General features: G+C 42.0%; 1 protein-coding gene and 1 pseudogene across 1 annotated transcript; one reads left to right on the top strand and one right to left on the bottom strand.

Moving 5' to 3' along the window:
• Positions 1-414: 414 nt before the first annotated feature.
• UBXN8 (UBX domain protein 8) lies at positions 415-23854 on the bottom strand. Its single transcript, XM_075556721.1, has 8 exons — positions 23699-23854; positions 18123-18245; positions 12200-12270; positions 9362-9484; positions 7060-7197; positions 5635-5676; positions 1999-2073; positions 415-888 (listed from the first exon to the last, which is right to left on the bottom strand). Exons 1-8 carry the CDS (start codon positions 23784-23786, stop codon positions 721-723), a joined length of 828 nt encoding a protein of 275 aa, XP_075412836.1. The 5' UTR covers positions 23787-23854; the 3' UTR covers positions 415-720.
• LOC142455650 (U2 spliceosomal RNA) lies at positions 17725-17881 on the top strand (annotated as a pseudogene).
• Positions 23855-24223: the final 369 nt, after the last annotated feature.

Raw genomic sequence — 24223 nt, forward strand, 5'->3', positions numbered from 1 at the left:
TGTTGAAAAATTGAGGCAGGAGCATTGTTTTTCCCTGCATTTTAGAATATATTAATTACGAAAATATTTTTTTTAATTTAGTGTTGATAATTTTCTGGACTCCAGGTTCTTAGGAATGATGGAGATGGACTACTGAAAACAGCCTATGCAAGTGTGTTCAAAACAAGTAGATGTGGACATGCTCATTCTTTTTTACTCTTCTCTTGGCACATCAGGCTATTTGAAAGACCTGCTGGAAGCTCACTGAAACTCTGAAAGGAACTAGGACAACTCGATGGCCAGAGAAGCCAAAGAATCCGCCTCCCAAAATAAATTGTTCTTGCTTTTTTGTTTGTTTGGATGGCAGAGGTGGGGGGTGTGTGCCCTGATTAGTTTCTGTACTGATTATTATCACAGAACAAATTTCACCAACACTTAACAGCTTGAAACAGCATTTATTCTGCAGTTCTGAGAGTCAGGAATTCAGAAGCGGCTGTCCTGGGTGTGCTGATTCGGGTCTCATCAGGCTGTCGTGAAGTGAAGTCTGGGATTTGACTGGCAGACTCACTCCAAGTGGGAGACCTGTCCTTCGAATACTGGGAGAGATTAATGAAGCCATCTTAAAGGAGGCTGACCTTTAATGTAGTCAAGGTATGGCTCAATTTCAGCTGAAACCTTTATTGTCCTGTAAGATCAGGGTATAACTGATTTTCTGTACAAGAAATAGTACTCATTTCTTAATTAGCTGCTCTGCTTTTTCTCTTCCACATTGAGGACAGTATCCACAGTTATTCCTATGTCCTCCAGTGTCCAACTTCCCTCTACTTCCAGAGGCCTCCTGGGAAAGGAGGTAGAAAGGCTATACAGAGATGTGGGATAACCAACTTTCATCATCCAGTCAAGTAAGACCTACAAAAGAAGAAAACCTTTGTTGTTATCACATACTTGTACACATTTGGGTTCCTCCAGTTCTCCAGGGTTCTTTGACTAAATGGCGCCATTGGTATCAATGAAGTAATGGAAAGAAAAGAATGCTCTCACAACTTTTAAAACCCCTTCTGAGAGTTGATGTTCTGATGGGGACAAGATGAGGCCTCGTTTGAATTTGCACCTCTGTGATGTGATGTGACCCCACGTTCGTTCACATTTTTATTCTTTGTTTTTCTTTGGAAAACCACACAGGTTTTTCTGCTAGTCTACTGAAGTACTTAACCTTTTATTTGACTCATATGTGCTCCTTATAAAAACTAGCTGTATTGTTATAATGGTACAACCTTTTCTTGCAAGTTTGATGTTTAGCTTTATGAATTTTCTCCATTTTTTCCGTTTATTATTATTTTTTTTGTAATAGTCATGTCACTAGTTCCATTATGGTTTATACCATTTCTTGACAAAGACAGTTAAACACAACTGTCAGGATTAAAAATTACTTACTTTTTAAATGTACTTACGAACTGAAATACGCCAGAGTGCTTAGTAATTGGTTTCAGTGTTCGGTATAGATCTCATCTTTATTTCTCTCTACTGTTCTGTATGTGGTTCCAAAGTGTTGCTTTTGAAAACAGTTGTTTTTACAAGAAGAAAAAATACTTGGACAAAAGGAAACAAGCTCCTTGAGAGTGATCTAAAAATTATATGAGCAGTGGCGTTCGGGTCACGTGGAAGCAAAGTTATGCTGGCCATTTCCTAAGCGCTGAAAGCATCTTACCCACCAAGCAGGGAAAAACAAATCAACAGACAGAAAATGGAATAGAAGCAAACTGTAATGTAGACTACTAGGTTCAACAAGTCTTAGTTTCTGCATGTCTGTGCCCTTTTCTCCCCATCTAATCAAGTATCAAACTCTTCCTCTGGCACATGAATAAGCTACTGTCAAGTTTACAAATATAACTATCATATATACTTCAGTATATGCTGACCCAAATATCCACCGAGACACCTAATTTTACCACAAAAGCTGAAAAAAATGAGCTAAAAACCCCAGCTTATCCTTGAGTATGTGCGGTATGTGTTTCTCACCTGGGAACTGCAAGATTTAAAAAACCTCCTCCTCGGAACACAGCCACTTGGACAGCGGAGAGCCACAGTAACTACCTGAGGAATACAAAGAGTCAGACGAGAACTCCAACCCATGACATAAGTTACTCCTCCTATTTAAAACTAAACTCATTGCTGTTGGGTCCACTCTAGCTTGTTTGTTTGGTTTCACTCTTAGCTCTCAACAACCCCGTGTGTGCCAGAGTGGAACTGTACCTACTTAGTAACAGAGCCTTCCAAAGCAGGCATCACAGACTAAACACTTCTTTGCCCCAAATATACCCCAAATGAAGCTGGGGTAACATGACCTACCAAACCACGGAACCCCAGGGCCACCTCAGATTCTAGACAAAAATACTCCACTGGAAGAAACTACATCTTCCCCAGCCAGTCTCTTGGGTCAGGTGTGTACCATCCTCACTTCGCCTCCACAGAGGGAAATGAGCCCAGAGTCTGTCCCAGAATCTGGAAGCTGAGAGGCCTCTCCTTAGAGCAGCTCCTGCTTTATCTACTTTACACACGGAATTTCTCTAGTTCTTCCGTTGCTAAAAAAAAGTATCAGGCTTAGCCTGCAAACTGCTCATCTATTAGGGAACATTATAAAAGGATTTTGTTTAAGCAGATGATCGATCAATAATTGATGTCTAATATTTGCCTCCTTCAAAATTCTTATGACTAATGTTATCATTAGCTGTTCTGTGAATTGCATTGGCAGGACACTGTATAGAAAGTAGTGGTTTAAAAAAAGTGTTTGTAGAGCAACAATCACAAAATTTAATTTTACAACCTTTAATGATGCGATGGAAAAAGAATTACAACCAACTTATTTCTTGAGAGACAAAGCTTACGTTATAGTGATGTTTTATATTCGATAAATGCTTGAAAGACTTATTGCTTGAAATGTAGCAATTGTTCTATCACACTTTTTGTGATGGTTGGTTGTGCTGTTTGTCATATTTACTGACTGGATAATAGACCAAGATAGGAGTAGAGAAAAGGCAAAGACGATGGTCCAGACCAAACCTAAAGCCCTGCCATTGAGTTCATTCCAGAGCAGAGTGACCCGATAGGACAGAGAACTGTTCCTTCAGGGTCTGCAGCTGTAAGTATGTACTGAAGCAGACTGCCTCATCTCTCCTCCCCCGAGTGGCGAGCAGGTGAAAATGCAGCCTTTGGGTTGAAAGGCTTAGCTGTTGGGCCAGTAGGGCTCCTCCACAGCTAGACGCTGCAAAGTGCTGTTGGACATCGCTGTACATCTTGTGTCTGTGTCACTACTTTCAAATGTCTTCGCATAGACCTATGAATGGAATAAGCTGGGTCATACGGTAACATATGCATGAGAGTATCAAAGCCGTGCCCCAGAAGTTGTTAACACAAATAAGAGCATATGATAAAATAGTTGCTGTAGTAATCTGTGATGATTGTTATTTAAATTGCCTTTTCAATTTAAAAGTAAGCCGGCAACCACTCATCCACTGAAAGGGGGAATGTAAAATGGTATCACCACTGGGGAAAAGAGTTTGGCAATTCCTCCAAAAGTTGGACTTCAAATTACAACCTGCCCCAGCTAGTCCATGCATAGGTGTCTATATGCCCCGGAGACCTGAAAGTAGTGACACAAACAGACACAACATTTACAGCAATGCTCACGGCAGCACTTCACAGCCCAAAGGTGCATAGACCTGAAATAAACAACAACCTCACTACTGCCGTCAAGATGATTCCTGTGAGCTTGGAGACTAACTCTGGGAGCAGAAAGCCCTGTCTTTCTCCCAAGAAGGGTTGGTTTCAAACTGCTGACCTTGCAGTTAGCAGCCCCACATGTCCCCACTGCACTACCAGGGCTCCTGATGTCTGTCTACTAGAAGGTAAACTGGGGTACAGACAGACTGTGGAACATTAGGCAGCCACACTGAGAGGTGAAGTCCTTATACATACTACAACATGAATGAGTCTTGGGAACGGGCTGGGCAAAATAAGTCAGGCACCAAAGGGAAACTACTCTCTGCCCATGAAATAAGAGTGATTAGTTTACTCTAGCTCTAAAACTCTCATACACTGACATGTATGTAACATAAAAGGGAGTAACTATTAAAACCATTGCCTGTGGATTCATCCCAACTCCTAGTTGACACCATAGGACAACACTGAAGGACACTAACAGCCCATTGGTTCTCAAGGCTGTCCACCTTTGTACAAGTAGCCGGTCACATCTTCCTCCCACGGAGCGGTTGGGGGTTGGGGGTTCAAAAGGTGGACCTTTTGTTACAGCAGAGCACTTCACCACTCTTCTTCCGGGGTTCCAGTCCATTACGGACTGCTCTTGTCTCTACAGTTTCTGAACCATGTTGGGGTCATAAGTCTAACAATCTTAAGTATTGCCTTTCTCCCTAAGCACAAACAGGTGCAATGTCAGTGGGCTGTGGCTGACACTCAGCTCTGCCATCCAGGGGACCTTGGGTGCTGAGCTGCTGCTCTGGAGGTGGTGTGTCCTGTGCCTCAAAGCCTGCATGAGTTTACAGGAGCATTCCCTGTCAAACCCGAACTGTACCTAACGACTCCTGCATTATGAAATGCTTGCCATAGATACCAGCGCTTGATGAGACACGGGGATGCAGAAGAGGCATGAATTTGACACAAAAGGCAAGGGATAAATTAACCATTTTTTAAAAAGCAACTCTGGCAGCCCAGGCGTGGGAGGGAAGGTACCTGGTAGTTGGATTGCATCTGTGTCAGCATCTGGTTTTCCTCAGACTTCCAAAACAAAACAGATGTTGCAAATGTGCTGGCAAACGTGAAACCCTCCCCATTACTTTCAAGGCTGCATAAAACATGGTTTTCAAGGAGAGCCTGGTGGTTGAGTGCCCAGAAATGGAGAGCCACGGGAGCTCTGGGGGTTCTGTCTGCTTTTATTACCTACATGCCTTGTTCCCAGGTGAGTGGCCTGCCCCTGAGGCAAGGCAGACAGAGGCTGAGAAGGCAGCTCAGGGCAGTTTTATTTGGGCCCCACCACAGGCCCAAGCAGCAACCACCTCAAAACATCTACAGCAGAGCTACCTTCATTACTTGCTCTTTTTGGAAGGGGAGAAACTAGCATTTGAAGTACTCTGCTGATTTTGATTCCGTGTAAGTAGCTCATCTGTTGACTGAAGTTTTAGAAAAGTCCACGTATACCACCACTGCTGCCAATGGGCGCTCTGAAAACAAACTAAGCTGACGGACAGCAGCTTCCAAAAGAGGCTCACTGAGGAGGGCTTTTCCACTACTTACTGTATGTAGAATCAGACCCAATTTAAGGAGATGCACAGAAGCACTTAAGCCATTTTTTCCATGTGAACCCAACTTTGATTTTCTTAATAATTGCTGTCGGGTCGATTCCAATGCATGGCAACCCCCAGCAGAACCGCTCCGTGGGGTTTTCAAGGCTGGGACCCTTCAGAAGCAGACTGCGAGGGCTGTCTTCCAAGGTGCCATGAGTGGATTCAAACTGCCAACCTTTCAGCCAGTAGTTGGGCACTTAACAGCTTGGCCACCAAGGTCTTTACATCTGACTTTAGGTAAGACATATATACCCAAAAAAAGAAATAACATTTAAGAGGGGAGTGGGTGGAAGCTTACTTCAGCAGCTGTTTCCGGAGGTTCTTCAGGTAAATCAAGAACCTAAAGAAAAGCAAACATTGGTAACAGGAATGTCAACATTTTCACAGAGAAAAAAGTAATAAATACAAAGGGCTCCTTTCAGTAACAATCCTCTCTCAGTGTACATCTATAGAATAGGAGGGGAAGCAAAATAAATACTTTTTAAAAAGTAAACTACCTAGTGTTAATATTGGATTATTAAAATGGGATTGGAGGGAAAGGGGGAGCCCATCATAATGACTGACACACAACCACACACACCTGCCAAGGGAGAGAGCAACAGAAACCATGGGGGAAGGGAGAGTGGTTGGTGTGAGATATAAAAATAATAATTTATAATCAAGGGGACACGAGTTGGAAGGGGGGGGAGCTGATACCAAGGCCCCCATAGAAAGTAATTGTCTAGAAAATGATGGTAACATATGGGTAAATACGCCTGGTACAATCGACGTATAGATTGTAATAAGAGTTGTAAGAGCCCTCAATAAAATGAGATAAACGCATTTGAGATGATTGTGCCAATCTGTACATGCAAAAAAATGTTCTTACGGTATTTCCAAATACCATACACAAAAGAAACAAAGGATAAATATTGACATGAATTATACTTCAGTATTTACAATTACTTCATTAGACTGATACATACATGCATTTTAACATGATTGCCCTCACTGGCTCTTTGAAGGGAAAACTATTTTTCACAAATAGGATGCCCATGTAAATGATTCAAGGAGTTCCTGGTCCTCTGCCCTGTCTCGTGGACTTGGTGCTACAGCTTCTAGTGCCCCTTCAGACAGGGCTCTCACCGGTGCACTACTAGCGACTCTCTTCCGTGGGGTCGTAGGATCCCTCCGTGCCTGTATGTGAGGTGGCTCACTGTTAGGCCCAGTGTAAGTTGAGCATCCTCTACACCTTATTTGCATGTTCACGCCCAGTGAGCCCATGGGAGCTACAGACTGAATAGAAGAGCCATACCAAGAATTTCACATCATCATAAAGTGAATAGTTGTTCATCAGTTTCTGAAATAGGTCAGCGAGGAACTTATGCACGCATGTTAAAATGATGTTGCTATTAAAAGCAGGTCTTAGTAACTAATTGGGGCTTAATCATGTCTTCAGTTGCCTAATAAATATGTTCTCAGTAAGCATTGCATTTTCCAGTTCTTCAAATTAAATCCTCAAAAAGTACTGAGTGTTTCCTAAACATGTCACTGATCTTCAAAGCTAGACCCACAGCATTAGTCCTAATAGTGAACAGGGAATGAAATTCTTCATGGGTCACGGATCACCTTTGGAGAAGACCCATTAAAGCCAGCCCTAGCTTTCACCCTTACGCCTTCTTGCCCAGAGAACACTACTCCCGTAGCACACTGATACAAGTCTGAGCAGTCATCAAGCAATGACCTTCTTCGGTGGGGGGTGTTTAGCAGGTGGTGAAACTCTGGTGAAAGCTTTAGGCAAGTTCCGTCTCCTTGCTGCTTCTCTGTTTGAAGTTTCAAAAGACATCTGACTTGCATTTTCAAGCACCACGTCTTCATTGCTCTGGTCAAGGAAAACCGACAGTGTATCAAGAAACAGCCCCAATCACCTGTATTCTATTCATAATGGTCATTTCTCTTATCCTGGTGGCATTCCAATATAAAAATATGAGTGGGTTTCTTAAACCCAGAAAATGCAAACACATTCTCCTTAGACAAGAAAGCCTGAGGCTCAACTTGTCAGATCTCCCTGACTGCATGGAGCGGATTCTGAGTGACAGCGACCCTGTAGGGCAGAGAAGAACTGTCCCCTGTGGGTTTCTGGGACTGTCAATCGTGAAGGGAGTAGACTGCTTCATCTTTCTCTTGTGGCGCTACTGGTGGGCTTGAACAGCTGCCTTTGGGGTTAGCAGCTCAATCTGTAGCCCACTATGCCAGCTCTCATAATATCCAGTTCTAGGCTGGCCTCTGATGGATAAAAGGCTGACCTCCTAGTTTATCCGCAGGATGAAAATAATTTGAATGGTTTCCTTCTTTCAGTAAAGGAAACAGGGAAGTATAGGTGATGAAGCCTTCAAAGAGTATGAAAATAGAACATACATGTTGGAAAGCATATGGCTGTGATCATGTGAAACTTCTGTTACTGAATAGGGCACTAGTATCTTGTCATATATGTAAAACTATTTCAGTACTCAAATTCCGACTCTCATCTTCCACTGGAAGTAATCACTTCAGGAGGCAAGGAATTTCTCCAAAAATTAGTAAGATTACTTTTTTTTAAATCTAGTAAGCTTTTCCCTGGTTAAATTATTCACTTAAGTGTCAAATTCTCAATTACATCAGTACTAATTTAATCAACTCCTTCTATAGTTGCTAGGTGCTCCCATTTCAGTGGGATTTCAATTCTTCCCTTATTTCTTTACTGTAAGAGAACTTGATGGAAGCCGCATGAGGAATAGGAGTTGAAGTCTTGAAGGGAGCAATGAACAGGTGAGACGAGTGCCCTATTGACACTGTGGGACTACACTAGCTGGTCTATATTCCTCCAGCTCCAACATTCTATCCTCTCGTTCTTTACAGTTTTACCAAGGCTAGCAGTTTACCCTGCCTCTGACATTTGGTTGTTTAATATTCAGATTAAAGGCGATATTCTGTTGCTGTATTTTTAATCTGATAATGCACACACACACAATTAGCATGCACGTAAGTACAACTCACAATGGTGCACAGAAGAAATAAAAGTAGGAGGGGAAAGTGCGGTTTACAAAAAACGTATGCGGGGGCTTTAAAAATTTCCACTATCTTTCAAATCTACTTTCTCATGTACTTTTTGAAGCGCCAGCACATAACATGTGCCTTTTGTGTAAAAATACAATCGTATCTGCCTAAAAGCCAGGGGTAAGATGGGCAGTTCATACTGAGATCATCTTAGCAATCGTTTCATCAGGCTAAAACCAAGCTATCACTGCCCAGCACCCAAAAAATGAACAGAAAACCAGCTCAGTCCGGTGCAAAGAGCCCTTACATTTGACGTTTTCTATCGTCCACGGTAATCCTATTAGCTACTTCATGTTTATTGTGTCACGTATTTATCATTATGAGATTAATAAAAACGGATTCTGACTCACAACAAGTATCCTGTTTAGGCTGAATCATTTTCTTTATAAAAGGTACAGTCTAAACAGAAAGTGTAAAAGGCAAAAATGTCTTTGGGATAAAAATGGGCTTACACGGAGAAGCGGTGGACATGTATTATACAATGTTATGCTTTTACAGGAATCTTGTGAAAACAAAATTGTAAAATTAAACTTCTGTTGGCAAATGAGAAATTCATAATACCCAATGAAAAACAGCCAAAGCTAACTGGGCTTTCGGAAGAGAGGAGCTCAACAATAAAGGTAACGTGAGCTAACGATACTTTGGAGAGCCGGCCCCAGCGAGACATGGGCGCCCTCACATAGGAAATCCATCGTTCCTTATTCCAGTGAGTTCGAGTGCTACTTGATGTCAGTGCTTGGCCAGGGCTTCAGTGACATGGTCTGCAGCCCTCCAGACTCACTAAACTACTCAACACATCAGGCTGAACAGAAACTGATATCAGGCTGACAGATGTATAATCATTATCAATAAACACTCCTGAAAATATCACATGATTTTAACAGAAAGCTCAACAAACTTAGAAACACGCGTCGTAGAAAAATTCAAATAACACAATGAAAACATCTAACCCCAAGTTTGTGGCCACTGCTCAACTTCCACGTTTCTCCCGTCATTTGATAAAATCGCTCTTCCAGTTGTTTCAGTTTCATTTCCTGGTGAGGCTTCAATACATTCTCCACGTATCTGCTGACCTGTTCAGAAAAATAAATAAGTCCATGTTACTACCTTACATATACTATACATACGAATGTTCTTTCAGGAGCCCTGGCGGCACTGTGGTTACATGTTGGGCTGCAATCCAAAAAGTCAGCAGTTCGGAACCACCAGCCACTCCTTGGGAGAAAGCCCGGGCTTTCTGCAACCAAAAACCGTACCTCTCGGAAACTTACAGGATAATCTACCCAATCCTAAAGGGTCACTGTGAGTTGCTCTGACTCACTGACAGTTTTTGAGAACATGTACCCTGACTATGAAGTCTCCAAGAACCTTCACAGCCTGTATCTTCATATCAACTCCACTGTACAAATTAAGGCAGCACTGCCCATTTCACTTCCCTCTGTAAGTCAGCCTCTGCATGTCATGCGAACTAAAACAAATTCATGTATTTGTATTTATACGGTACACGACCTCCAAACTCAAAATCACGACTCATAGCGACCCTGTAGGACAGGGTAGAACTGCCTCTGGATTTCCATGACTGGAATTCTTTACCAGAGTAGAAAGCTCCATTTTTCTCGCTGAGGAGTGGCTGATGGTTTCTAACTGCTGAAGTTGTAGTTAGCAGCCCAACACCACTACACCGCCAGAGCTGCTACGGTGGCTAGATCTCCTTTAACATGTTTTCAGTGCAACACACCTTACGAAGGACACACAAAGGAACAGGATATGGTGCCAGACAACTAGGAGGCTTACATCTGGGTGGTTTGTTTAAGGCCATTATTATTCCCTCTTGTACTGCCTTATCCTAACAGGCATGAACTTGATTGGAGGAAGGTTAATTGTATAGTCTGGTCAGGGTGAAGTAGAAGAAACAATATTTGAAATTAAAAGCCATGGAATTGATGGTTTTGAACTAACAACGCCATTTCGCTCCTCCTCTTCCTGAAAATCATTCCAAGTCAACAAGAGGACCAAAAACACAAACTCAAATTCTATTACTGATGAAGCAAAGAAACACTAGCCCCTACACCACTACATTTGCACCACATGGAAGAATGGAAATTGATATCACAGAAGGGAAAAGGCTGAAACCTAGGTGCTTGCAAAGGAGAACAATGATAAGAATCAAGCCAGTACACCTGGAGCAGCTCAGCTACCTTAGCTAGGGGCGATAGAGTGAGACACACAGCTAAAACCAGGAAGTGGAAGCTGACAGGAAGATACATCATGTATGGACCAATAATGAGTTAGCAATGACTCAATAATTAGGATTAATTCTTTACACTGGACTTTTTTAGTGAAAAATAAAAGAGCTATTCAATCCTCAGATCCACTATCCTATTATACACAACCAGACATGGAAGGGAGGTTTATTGTCTGGGGAAATGAACCAGAGAGGCTCCAGAGAGGCTTCACAGTCGTAGGACTAGTGGAGGGCAGTTGTGCAAATGAAAACAGAGTAAGTGAAAATGAACGTACTGAAAGGTAAGACTTTGGGGTCTCTTTCTCCTCCTTTACTAAAATTGCTGAGAGCTAGCCTTTAAATCCCCCCTCATCCCACCACTCTGGATGGTGCTGGGAAAGGTAGATGTTAACATGCAAAATGAAGTTGGATCCCTACCTCACACTATACATGAAAATTAACTCAATGGATCAACAACCTAAATGCGAACACTAAAACAATACAAAACAGCATAGGGATCCACCATGTCTTTGGATTTGGCATATTTTCAGACGGGGTAAGAAAAGAACAAGTAACAAAGGCAAAAATAGATAAGCTGGATTCATTAACATTTAAAACTTTTGTGCAAAGAGTGTCATCATGAAAGTAAATGACAGCCCACAGAACGAAGTATTTGTAAACCATGGAGCTAATAAGGGTTTAATAGCTAAAATATATAAAGAACTCCTACACCTCAAATATATCCCCCTAGCCCACCAAAAAAGGCCAATCTCATAAAACTATGTTCAACAGCATACTTGCTAGGGAAATGCCAACCAAAATCATTACAGATGACTAGCTGCAATTTAAAAGCATATAAATAAGTTACAAGGGTTGATAAGAATAGAGAGAATCTGGATGCCTCTTCCATTGTTGGTGAGCCTGTAAAATGGAGCAGCCTATGTGAAAAATAATTTGTCAGGTCTTTTAACAAGTGCAGCATAGAGTTAATAAGGATCCATCAATTCCCCCTCTGTACATACACAAAAGAATGAAAACAATACTGAGACAAATAACCCGCACAAATGCTAACCCTATTCACAATAATGACAAAACCCATCAACCGATAAACTAAGGTATAGCCATACAACGAAATATGGCCTAGCCATAAGAAATAACAAAGTATTGATACATGCTACAACGTGGAATAACCCCAAACACATGTCATGTGAAAGGAAGCTAGACACAATGTACAATTACATTTTTATGAAATATTCAGAGAAGGTAACTCTATAGCGACAGATGGGTGGCTGCTAGACCATGGGGCTGGGAATGGGAAGTCACTCCTTAAGAGACACAGTATTTTCTTTGGGAATGATGAAAATATTTGGCACACAGATTGTGGGAATACTGACACAATTGATTTGTCTTGTTTACAATGGTTAATTTTAGGTTAAATTCATTTCACCCAGTGAAGGGGTCGGGCAATCTTAGTACACCCAGAAAATAACAGACTCAGCATCCTCCCAAAGCCCAGGTATCTCTCTGTTTCCTCTGTCAATAGTCTCTAGAATGCAGGAGTTACCTTTTCACCCTGAGCATCTTGTTGTTTTTTTCTTGCAAGTTTTTGTCTTTTCTCATTTTTCTCTTCTTCATCTAAGACATCAATAAAAAAAAAATTAAATCCCCAAGGATCCAAATAAATTGAATGCAATATTCTCTGAAAATAACCTGTAGATTTTAACATTTTGTGACAAAGACAAGGTGCCTTTCTGTTGTGGAATTTTTCTTTTTCTAATAGCACAACATACAATACATACACATAGGTGACACAGATCCAAAAGTAAAATACAATAGAAGCTCTGTTCTGAAACAGATTCTCTAATGTACAAGGGAGTAGCCCCTATCCCACCCCACCACACCCCCACCACACACACACACACACACACACACACACACACACACAAAAACAGAATAAAACTCCGCCCAGCAAAGCTTTCATAGTACACATCCCACCCCCACCCCCAGGTGAGCATGGAGCAACTCACTCTGAGTTAATGCACCTAAAGGCGTCGCCTGGGAAGGTTCTCTCTGGTTACAGTGAATTTTTCATAAAAGCCCTTTTACTTGAACTTTGTTTTGTTTTGTTTTGTTTTGTGTGTGTGTGTGATGGTAGATTTACGAGAACAGTGTGTGGCTGTGAAATTTTGTTTCCTGCTCACGAAAATGCTGCAGAAACTTATGATGTTGAACATAGCCTACAAGGACAACACTATAGGAAAAACTCACGTGTTTTGTGGTTTTCTCATTTCAAAAAAGGTGAAATGTCCATTGATGACAAACCTTGTTATGGACGTCCATCAATTTTTCTGAACAGACGAAAATGTCAACAAAATTCATGTACTTGTGCTCAAAGACTGACAATGAGTCATTGAAGAGGTGGGGAGGTTATCTGGACTACCTTGGAACTCAGTACAGCAAATTTTAATGGAAAATTTGGGAATGAGAAAGTTCACCTTGAAATGTGTGCCTCCGGTTCTGATGGACCAGAAAAAGAGCATCGGGTGGAAACATGCCTTGCTCTGAAAAACAGCTCCAAAGCAGCCTAGGCTTTTTTTCCCAAGACCATTGCTGGTGATAAGACACAGTGCTGTTCTTACGTCCCCCAAGGCAACGTCAAGCAAGCCAGTGGAAGACACCATCGTCACCTCACCTTAAAAAGCTCATCAAGTGAAATCAAAGATCAAGATGATACTCACTTGTTTTTTTATGAGAGGGACAGTGAGTGCATCTGGGGTTTGTTCCACCAGTGCAGACTTTTAATCATAGCGATACTTTAGGGAGGCCGGGCAGTCAGCCTTGCTCACACAGCATGCGGTCCTCAGCAGTGGGTGTGCTTGACAATGCCCACAATGACTGGCCAAGGTTAAGTTATCAGCTACTGAATACCAAGAGAAAGAATTCCTACTGTTGTACAGGGCAGTCTGGGAAACCCACAGGGACAGTTCTACCCGGCCCTAAAGGGTGGCTCTGAGTTGACATTGACTCAATGGCAGTCAGTTTGGTTTGGGGGGAAGGACCTCTGTCATTATGGGTAAACTTTTCATTTAAGCATGTGGCTCACTTCTTAAAATAACATGTAACAAATAAGTTTCTCATATAGCAAAAATAATACTCAAAATGGCTCACAAACACTAACATCAAACCTAAACTAACTCACATTCCCATGAGGAATGATCCATCTTATAAGAAAATAAACACATTGAATTACCTGGCTCCTCATCTCAGAGTATTCAGTTCTATCAGAAACTCATTTCCATGACAAGAAGTGTTTACTTAAGTGTGTAAAGTAACGATGAGAGCAGTAAAGTACAACAGGTAATCAGAAGGGCCAGTTTAGACCACAAAACATTTATGTTATGTGATCAGTCAGATTCCAGCTACCCTTAAGACGTCTTCCACCAAGCCCCAACTCAGAATGACATTTTAAATACATCAATAATAAGTATACTTGTTAACACAGAGGACAGACTGCTTTTGAACTTTGTTTTGCAAACTTTTTCTACAAAATAAGGAGGAATCAACTTGTGGATGCACTCACAGACTCGGATCTCGGTGCGCAATGGCAGTACAGGAACTAGCACACTACTTTTCTATGAGCAAGGCAGTTTTCATCCTGGAATAGATGTGCTCGGCTCTATGGACTGCCAGAAGAAAAACAAGTCTGCCCTGAGGAAGTACAGCCAGATGCTCTTCAGAAGCAGAGGTGGCGAGACTGTCTCACCAGTTTTGGACATGTTCTCAGGAAAGACCAGTCCCTAGAGGAGGACACCATGCTTGGTAAAGCGAAGAGTGCGTGAAAAAGAAGAGCTTCAATCAGCTGATTGAGACAGTGGCTGCGAGAATAGGCTCAAACATAACAAGTGTGAGGATGCACAGGGTCAGGAAGTTTTCTTGTTAGGCGTAGCGTCACTGTAAGTTGGGACCAACTCACTGGCACCTAACAACAACAACATACAGTCACAATTATAATTATACATTAGGTACTTGTATTCTTCAGTGATGACTATCTCAAAATTATCAACCTGTGAACGCACCGCAATGACTTCCACTTCAACAACATAATGTACATCTTGAAAGGCAGAAATTGTATGGAGTGTATTCTTCCCTCTCTTACTAAACACCGACTTGCTGCCTAATAGTTTAATGTATGCAGTAGCTATCCTCATATAAAAATATATTTAACCCAAATTACCTAAGAAATGCTCTCATTTAGTTTTCTATGTGAATAATTTCAAGTATGAGATCAAATATAAAAAGAAAAAATAAATCCAAAATATATGGTTGAATACCCTGAAATATCCACAGGGGCTTCATGTTTGTGTCAAATGGCATAATCTTTGAAGATTATGTTTATAGCTAGTAATCTGAAGCAACTATCAATTAAATTATGTATCTTTTTTTATATTTCACATAAATAGAAAACAAAAAGTACCAGATTAACTATTGGCAAAAGTCTTTCTAATACATAGGAAAATGTAGGCTTTAGTTTTAGGATTAATCTTTTCTGGAACTAATGATAATATGGTTTTAATAGGATTTCAGAACTAATAGATTTTCGCTTATCAAAACAAAAACACCCCTGAGTTCCTGTGAAGGGTGATGGGACTTTCTGGGAGACAAATACCGGTGATAGTTGCACAGCATCCTCAGGAAAATCAGTGCATTGAATTGTGTAGAGAAAAGGGGGACCGATCACAAGGAGCTACATATAACCCCCTTCCAGGGGGACGGACAACAGAAAAGTGGGTGAAGGGAGAGAGCGGTCAATGTAAGACATGAAAAAATACTTTTTATAAATTATCAAGGGTTCATGAGGAAGCAGGAGTAGGGTGGGGAATAAGCTGATACCAAGGGCTCAAATAGAAAGAAAACGTTTTGAAGAGGATGGCAACAAATGTGCTTGACACAATGGATGGATGCATGGATTGTGATAAGAGTTGTACGAGCCCCCAAGAAAATGATTATTTTTAAATCATTTTACTGGGGGCTCGTACAACTCTTATCACAATCCATGCATCCATCCATTGTGCCAAGCACATTTGTACATTTGTTGCCATCATCATTCTCAAAACATTTGCTTTCTACTTGAGCCCTTGGTATCAGCTCATTTTTCCCCCTCCTTCCCCACCACCCTTCCCTCACAAACCCATAATTTGTAAATTACTATTTTGTCATGTCTTATACTGTCCAACGTCTCCTTTCGCCCTCTTTTCTGTTGTCCATCCCCCAGGGAGGAGGTTATTTGTAGATCCTTGTGATCGGTTTCCCTTTTCTACCCCACACTCCCCTTCCTCTCCTAGTATCACTACTCTCATTATTGATCCTGAGTGCTTTATCTGTCCTGGATTCCCTGTGTTTCCAGTTCTTATCTGTATATCCTCTGGTCTAGCTGGATTTGTAAGATAGAATTGGGATCATGATAGTGGTGGGGGAGGGGAGGAAGCATTTAGGAACTAAAGGAAAGTTGTATGTTTCATCGTTGCTACACTGCACCCTGACTGGCTCTTCTCTTCCCCATGATCCTCCTTCTGTAAGGGGATGTCCACTTGCCTACAGATGGGCTTTGGGTCTCTACTCCGCACACTCCCTCCTTCACGAGATATGACTTTTTTGTTCTTTGATGCTTGATACCTGGTCCCATCGACCATTCACAAGGAATGACACAGTGGCGACAACGGGCTCAAACATAGCAAGGACTGGGGCGTTTCATTCTGCTGTACACAGGGTGCCTACGAGGCTGAGCCAGTTCTACAGGAAATGCTCCTGCTCTGGAGTGTTCTTCAAGGAAGTGCATTAAAGTTAGGGGCAACCTAACTATTCATCAAGAGTAGGAAAAGTGAATCTTAATCATCTATAACCACAAAGAAACACCTTGTGGAAAATGATAAAATACAGGAAGCTGACTTGCAATATTGAAGAGAAAAATATGGTTATGAACGACCTCAAACCTGCAAGCTAGCGACTGGAGGACTTTCATTAAATGTCAGCGTCTGTTCTTGTCTTTAGGGTCATCACACTGATTCAGACTCAAACAACCCTTGTGCAACAGAAGAGAACACTGGCTGCTTCTGTTTGCGCCCATTGCTGCAGCCCCGGTTGTCCCTGCTCTCATCAAGGGCCTCTTCTCTTTCCCTGCCCCTCCACTTGACCAGGCATGATGTCCTTCTCCTGGACTGGCCTCTCCTGACAACATGTCCAAAGTACATGAGACACTGGGTTTTTTTCCAAATCACAAAACAAATTTCCTAATGTTGTTGTCAGTGTCAAGTAGGTTCCTAAATTAAGGGCATTTTAACAATGCAAAGGAGACAGGTGCTGCGATAGTTGATTGTGCCAGCCTGGCCGATAAACACAAGTAGGACTAATTGAAGGGCAGAGGGATAAATGGTTCGGTGAGCCTCGCCTTGCTTGTTCTGTGCCTCAATTTAAAGGGGTACACTACCTGTGGGATGCCTAGCCTGTGGACGGTGTCGCTGCAAGTTGAGGTCCCTTTAATCCCACACGATTGGAATGTTCATCTCTGGAGCTGGGGAGCGACAGTTAGTGACAGTTGGGGACCTGCCTTGCTGTTTGCTGCCTGGGTATATATAGCCCAGCTCTCTCTACAGAAAGGGACTGGCAACTGACAGCTCTCAAGCCTTAAAGGACTGCTAGTGTCTCACTGCTTTATAATTTAACTGTTAATTTCTTGTATTATCTATCTGTATATAATTTAACGGTTCATTTCTTGTATTATATATCTGTCTTTATAAATATATTTATCTATAAGTACTAGCAATCTGGTTTGTCTCTCTAGAGAACCCTGTCCAACACAGTGCCTCAATAAAGTTTCTAAACGGGAATGGAAAATAAACAGGGTACTGGCCTTTAGAGGCTAATGGTCCTTACAGTTAGCATCTATGGAATATTTACAAACTGCACAAACATACACAATTAAATGTGAAATTAATGAATTTACATTGTACCCACATAGAATACATATATCGAAAATGGACATTTTCTCATAATAATGTTGGGGTTTATAATTCATTCAAATAATCATGACTAATCGCTTCTCAGCCTTTTGGCTAAGATCAAGTGTAGTAACAAAATAATCATGCCTAAAGTTAAAGTTTATAAAACCAAACTCGCTGCTATTGAGTCAATTCTAACTCATGGAGACAGAGGGCACGGTAGCACTGTCGCTGTGCGTTTCTGAACCCATGACTCCGCAGGAGGAGGACGCCTCGTCTTTCTCCTGAGAAGAGGCTAGTCGTTTCTAAAAGCTGATCTTGAGGTTAGCAGTCCAACATGCAATCACGATGCCACCAGTCTGCTCCTAAAATGACCATGCTATCTCAAAATCACACATCACAAATAACGGTAAAATGTTTCCTACTGGGCAAAGTTCTAGAATAAGCTTTAACAATTGAAGCATAAGAGGGCAGCATGAAGAATGCACTCACCTTTCAGGTAAACTTGGCAACGTTTCAATGACTTGAGCCAAGAGGTAGTTACAGAAATGACTACTGTAAGAGTAGCAAGCAGGAAGAAAATTCGGCCACACAGCAAAATGAGATCTTTAATTCCTTATCAAGAAAAAAAGAAATTACAAGTAAGCAATTAATACTCAGAAACACTTTCTTAATACTAATAATGAATGACAGTACTAAAAACATGCTAAAATATATTCTATGCATGAAAAAATGATAATGTTTTTCATACAAAATTCCTATGTGATCAAATTCGTCATGGTTGTCATTACCAGAAAACTTTAAAAAATTCATCAGTTTTATTGGCATATAGTTCACTTATCATATAATTCAATAATTTAATCATATCAAGATTTGTACAATCATCACCACAATCAGTTTTTAGAATATTTTCTTCAATCCTGTACTCATCATTATTAGCTCCCACCCCCCAACCTCCTCTCCCACATCCCCAAGGAGCCACTAATCTAGTTACTGTCTCTACAATTTACCTATTCTGGGTTTCATATATAGAAAAACAGTTTTTTAAAAATTTTAAGCCCTAAAATCAAAAACAAAGTAAAATATGTAAAAACTTCAATCGAAAAGCAGAAAACATTAAAAACTAGAACAAATTTAATTGGATCATAAGGGAGATCAAATGATAGGGTGCTAAATTGTAAGCTAATTGCATCTGCAACATTCCACTTTCCAATGCAGTCTGCATGTTAGCCAGGCTGTTGACATCCCTGGTCCACCGTCAGCGGGGATTCACCAGGGGCTTAATCCAGATGTATTTTGCCCTTCCCTTTTTAAAAAACTGAAACAGCTTTAAAATGGGTCAAAAGGGAGATGAAACGATATGTCTGCCATAATCGGCTTCACAAAGCTCTCTGTCTGGTAACAAGGCTATTAACATTCCTTTAACTACGATTAGAGGCTTAACCGTGTGTGGACCCTGCACATAGATCTTGGGCTTCCATTGTCATGCACAGTCTTCTGCAAACCAGGTGTTCACAATTTAAGCTCTGACACCATTCCCTCCTTTAGATTTGGATTACCGGTGTATTATTTACAATCCTTGGATCACACAGGCTGGTATATTCTTCCATGTGGACTTAGTTGATGCCTCACTTAGATGGCTGCTTGTTTGAAGAAAAGACTGTAAGACCCCAGATGCTATTCTTTCATATAGCTGGGCACCATCTACTTTGTTCATCACACATTGCTATCGTACCCTTATCTTCAGTGATCTCTTCATGAGGGTGAGCATCAAGCAGGGCCCTGTCAGAAGAACTGATGGTTCTGAGATTGGGGCTAGAGTCAAGTGCAAACCCCAAATCCATTCATGTATCTAGGGTTTATATATGTCTCTGGGTCACCTTAAAGACATCATTGTCATTTTGTTAGAGAACAGCATCGATCATCCCTTTGGGGCATCATTTCCACTGCCATCAATTCAAGCAGGGGAGACTGCCCCTGTGAGCCTACCAGACCAACTTTTCGGAAAATAAAATAAAACTTTCACCATGTAAAACATCTTCCATTTCAGGGATGCAGGCATAACCAGAGCAACTGTGCTAAATTAAAAGGTTCTGTCACTAATGAATACATTCTAGCTTCCTTTCTACTCAGAGAAAGGGTTAAAATTGCCCACATAATTAGACATTAAATTGTGTCAGTGTCAACTTTTTAAAATTCCATTTCTACTTTAAAACACCCATGGGAGTGGGGGTGGGGTAAAAGGAAGCGGATGTCAAGGAGTTCAAGAAGGAAAGAATCATTTGAAGCTGATTAGGGTAGCAATTGTACAGTACTGCTTGACTTGGTTGAACTACAGAATTATATGCTATCTTTATTAACTCCCAATAAAGTGTTTTTTTAAAAAAACACCCATTTTCCATTGAAGCACAAATTTGTATTTTTCAGTTAAACTGTTTAATGCAATGGTTTCCTACTTCTCAGTATTTAAACATTTGAAAATGAAATTATTTTTTTAACATTTTATTAGAGGCTCATACAACTCTTATCACAATCCATACATATACATACATCAATTGTATAAAGCACATCCGTACATTCTTTGCCCTAATCATTTTCAAAGCATTTGCTCTCCACCCAACCCCTTTGCATCAGGTTCTCTTTTTTTCCCCCTCCCTCCTACTCCCTCCTCCCTCATGAGCCCTTGATAATTTATAAATTATTATTTTGTCATATCTTGCCCTATCCGGCGTCTCCCTTCACCCTTCTCTGTTGTCCGTCCCCCAGGGAGGAGGTCACAAGTAGATCCTTGTAATCAGTTCCCCCTTTCCAACCCACTCACCCTCTACTCTCCCAGTATCGCCCCTCACACCCCTGGTCCTGAAGGTATCATCTGCCCTGGATTCCCTGTGCCTCCAGCTTCTATATGCATCAGTGTACAACCTCTGCTCTATGCAGACTTGCAAGGTAGAATTCTGATCATGGTAGTTGGGGGGAGGAAGCATCCAGGATCTGGGGGAAAGCTGTCTTCTTCATCGGTACTATATCGCACCCTGACTGACTCATCTCCTCTCCTAAACCCCTCTGTGAGGGGATCTCCAGTGGCCGACAAATGGGCTTTGGGTCTCCACTCTGCACTTCCCCCTTCATTCACTGTGGTTTTTTTTTGGGGAGGGATGATGCCTTATACCTGATCCCTTTGGCACCTCGTGATCGCACAGGCGAAATGATTATTTATGTGGTTGCCTTAAAAAACTAAAAAAAATAATCATTTGGTCATAATCATTACCTTAAAAAAACATAATTTTAAATCAATAAAAATGTACAGCGTATCTACTTTGTGCAATACAAGGGGTTTTCAAAAAGTTTTTGGAAAAAGTGAATTTATAGTTAATGGAATTTTCCCACAAACTTTTTGAAGGCCCATTGTAGAATTTGCTAAATGGTGAGAAGGTAAAACCTTGAGGAGAATGGCTTTCACAAAAGTCTTTAATTTTCTTTTTAACTTTAAAGAGTACCCTGATAGAGGTATACAGAAATCACCTTACCAATGTGATCAAAGCTGGTCATCACTTAACTAGAAATTAAAATTTATATATTTAAAATATTTCATTTTTAACTATAATCAGATTGCTATCATAAAAAGAAAAAAAAACCTACAAGCAACAATTTAAAGTTGTTTAGTTAAGTTAAAGTTGGAAGAGTATGAACACAGGGCAAGAAACATGGTATTTTTTGCATCATACCTTCTTCTAACATTTGACAGCACTTATTATTGATTCAGGTGTTGTTCAATACACTACATAATTACACCAGGGCATCGACAGCCAGTACACAATTCATTTAATAACTAGTTCACCGGGAATTTAAGTCAGGGCTCTTGCTACGAGTCTTCGTGTCTATAAATATGGCTCCACACATAACTAGCTTGGCCTCTAGCTGTTGAACTTGGACACAGAATTTTTAAAATTTACTGAAATACTATTACTGAATATTTGGATGAACCTATTTTCAGGGAATAAATGCCAGTTCACAACAGAGAGAAACTGAAAGTTAATTAAGAGGAGATCCCAGGAATCAGATGAAGATACATCCCAGCTACATTTGCTGCAATTTAAAGTCTAATTTTATTAAATTAGACATCCTGTTAGGTTCTGGTAATACAAAAAGAAATCAGACGTGGCCTCTGCCCTAAAGAAGTCTACCTCCCAAGGGTGAGAGCTGATTATGAGACTGGCGAGGCTTCGCTCCCCCACAGGAGCCATCTTCTCCTTGATCACTGATGTTGTTGGGTACCTCTACTACCTCCACCTGATGTGACCGAGTCGTACTGCCCCTCAGAGGAATCTTTACATACAGAGTTCCCCAGTTCAGCAAAGCTACAGGAGGTGGAGGTGTTGAACCACCAACCTTTACTATCTCAGCAGCCAAGTACTAAATGACGGCACCACTACGGCTCCTTGCTTCTTGACTAGTGACTATTACTGCAAAGTAGGAGGTCCTAGCTAGAGGTGGGAAGGGTGCAGTAAAAGTGAAGACTGTGGCGCCTTTGGGAACACTTGACTGGAGATGCTCTGGTAGCCAGCGTAACGGGTTAAGTGTTAGGTTGCTAACCACAAAGTCAGCAAACTGAAACCACCAGTTACTCCTCAGGAGAGAGACCCACCGGGGCAGTCCCATCCTGTGCTATTATAGGCTTACTGTAAGTTGGAATTGACTCAATAGTAGTGAGTTGCTTATCTTACTTTGATAAAGGTCTTGTTAGATTCTAATATAAGAGGTGAGTAGGTGGCTTCTGGCAGGTCTTTTGTAAAAATAAATAAATGAAGCATTCTGATTTCTAATGTAAAACATTTGGAGGCTCCTGGCTGTTCCAAGATGAGAAGGGGGGGAGGGTAGGATGAGGAAATATACAAAGCTAAGCTTCATCTTGGTCTCTAACCTTAGGATCTTTTTTAATGAGAAGTCCTCTGATCACTAAACGTCCCAAATCAACTGCCTAATTCTCCACATCCCCACATTACTCAGTTTTCCCCTTTTGATAGTATTACCTACTAGATGGTGTTATTCAACTCCACTCTGGAGTCATCCTTGAGTCTGAAAATAAGTCCTATTGATTCTGCTTCAGAAAGATAAATTCCAAAATGTACCTATACTTCTTTCCTGCCACCATCCTGGGTGGTGCAGGTCATGCGATTAGCTTCTAATCGAAAGGTTGGAGATTCACATTCCCCACAAGACCCTCAGCAGAAAAGCCTGGGGATCACTTCTAAGCAGTCGGTAAAGGAATGAGTCTTGGGAACTCTATGAAGCATTTCTTTCTACCCTGGCCTTTGGGGTCACTGTATTCGGAATGGCCTTGGCAACAGTGAGTAATTAACCCAGACAATAAGTTATGAATTAACAGTGAATAGGCACTATGTGACATTTTACAGGGCTCAATAAATGGAGTCTTGCTCCACTCCCCCTTGCTCTCTTTGACTCAAGCCTAGGGACTTCATCCATTTCCTCCTAAACCAGTTGCCATGGCAACTCATAATGACGCTGGAACACGTCACAAGTCCTTCTGCGTAGAACAGGGTTCCCCTGGCTTTTCACAGGGGTGACTCCTTTGACTAGTCAAATCTCAGAATCGTTCATTTTAATTCGTCAGGAAGTCTTCCAAGGGCGACCGTAAATTCGGCTCCTATATTTTTAAAACAATCGATACAATTGCTAATTTCCTGGAGGGCGCTCATTAGATCTGAAAGTATCCTGTCTATATTTGTACCTGGGCTTTTTACCTCAGTACCTCCACGACAGTGAAACTTACAGCAAGTCCTTAAAGAAGTAATTGGCCTGGCCCGGGCCTTGGACTAGGAATACCGCCGGGACAGGAAGAAACGCTTCCCGACAGCACCGGCGGGCTCCTCCGCCCCGCCCCCCGCGGGGCAGACGCCGGAAGAGGGTGGGCGTTTGGGGCGCAATGCAGTGTGGGAATCGTAGTCCACGCTCCGCGGGCAAAGCAGCCTGGTGGGCCCTAATTCTCCGCAACTTCTAGGGCTAAATTGCCCGTGTGCGAAAGCCGAAGAGGAGCAGGCAGCACTCACCTAGATCCGGAATCCCTCGCCGCAGCTCCAGACACAAGATGGGAATTGAAGAGAGGAGGAAAACGCCCACGACCCATCGAGAAGCCATCGCTGCGAGGCGCCGGCTTCCGGTCACGAAGCCCGCCCCTGTAGCTGACCGGCCTCTGGAGGGTGGAGCGGAGACTCTCCTGAGGGAGAGGTTGGACTTTAACGTGGGCTGGGGGGTGGGACTGAGATAAGCCTCTATTTCACTCAAAGTCGGACATCGCTTTTCGGCAGAAACAGGGAAGTCACCGTGTCAGGTCACATGATGGCCTAGGAGCGCAAGGCCTCACCAGCCTGCCGCCCCAAGTTCCCTGGGGCAGCACGACCTGGACATCGGCGGCCCCGGCCGCTGGCAGCGCCCGCCCTGTTGGCTGCGAAGGTTACAAGGGAAAAAGATGAGGAGGAGGCAGCCTGGCCTTGGCCGAAAGTCATGCTTGTGGGGCCGAGCTGCCAAGCACGTGCTCCCTTGGGCTTCCCTCAGATTTAGTTCTTACGGGAAGA

The sequence above is a fragment of the Tenrec ecaudatus genome, chromosome 8 (assembly GCF_050624435.1).
Source record: "Tenrec ecaudatus isolate mTenEca1 chromosome 8, mTenEca1.hap1, whole genome shotgun sequence".
Lineage (NCBI taxonomy): Eukaryota > Metazoa > Chordata > Mammalia > Afrosoricida > Tenrecidae > Tenrec > Tenrec ecaudatus.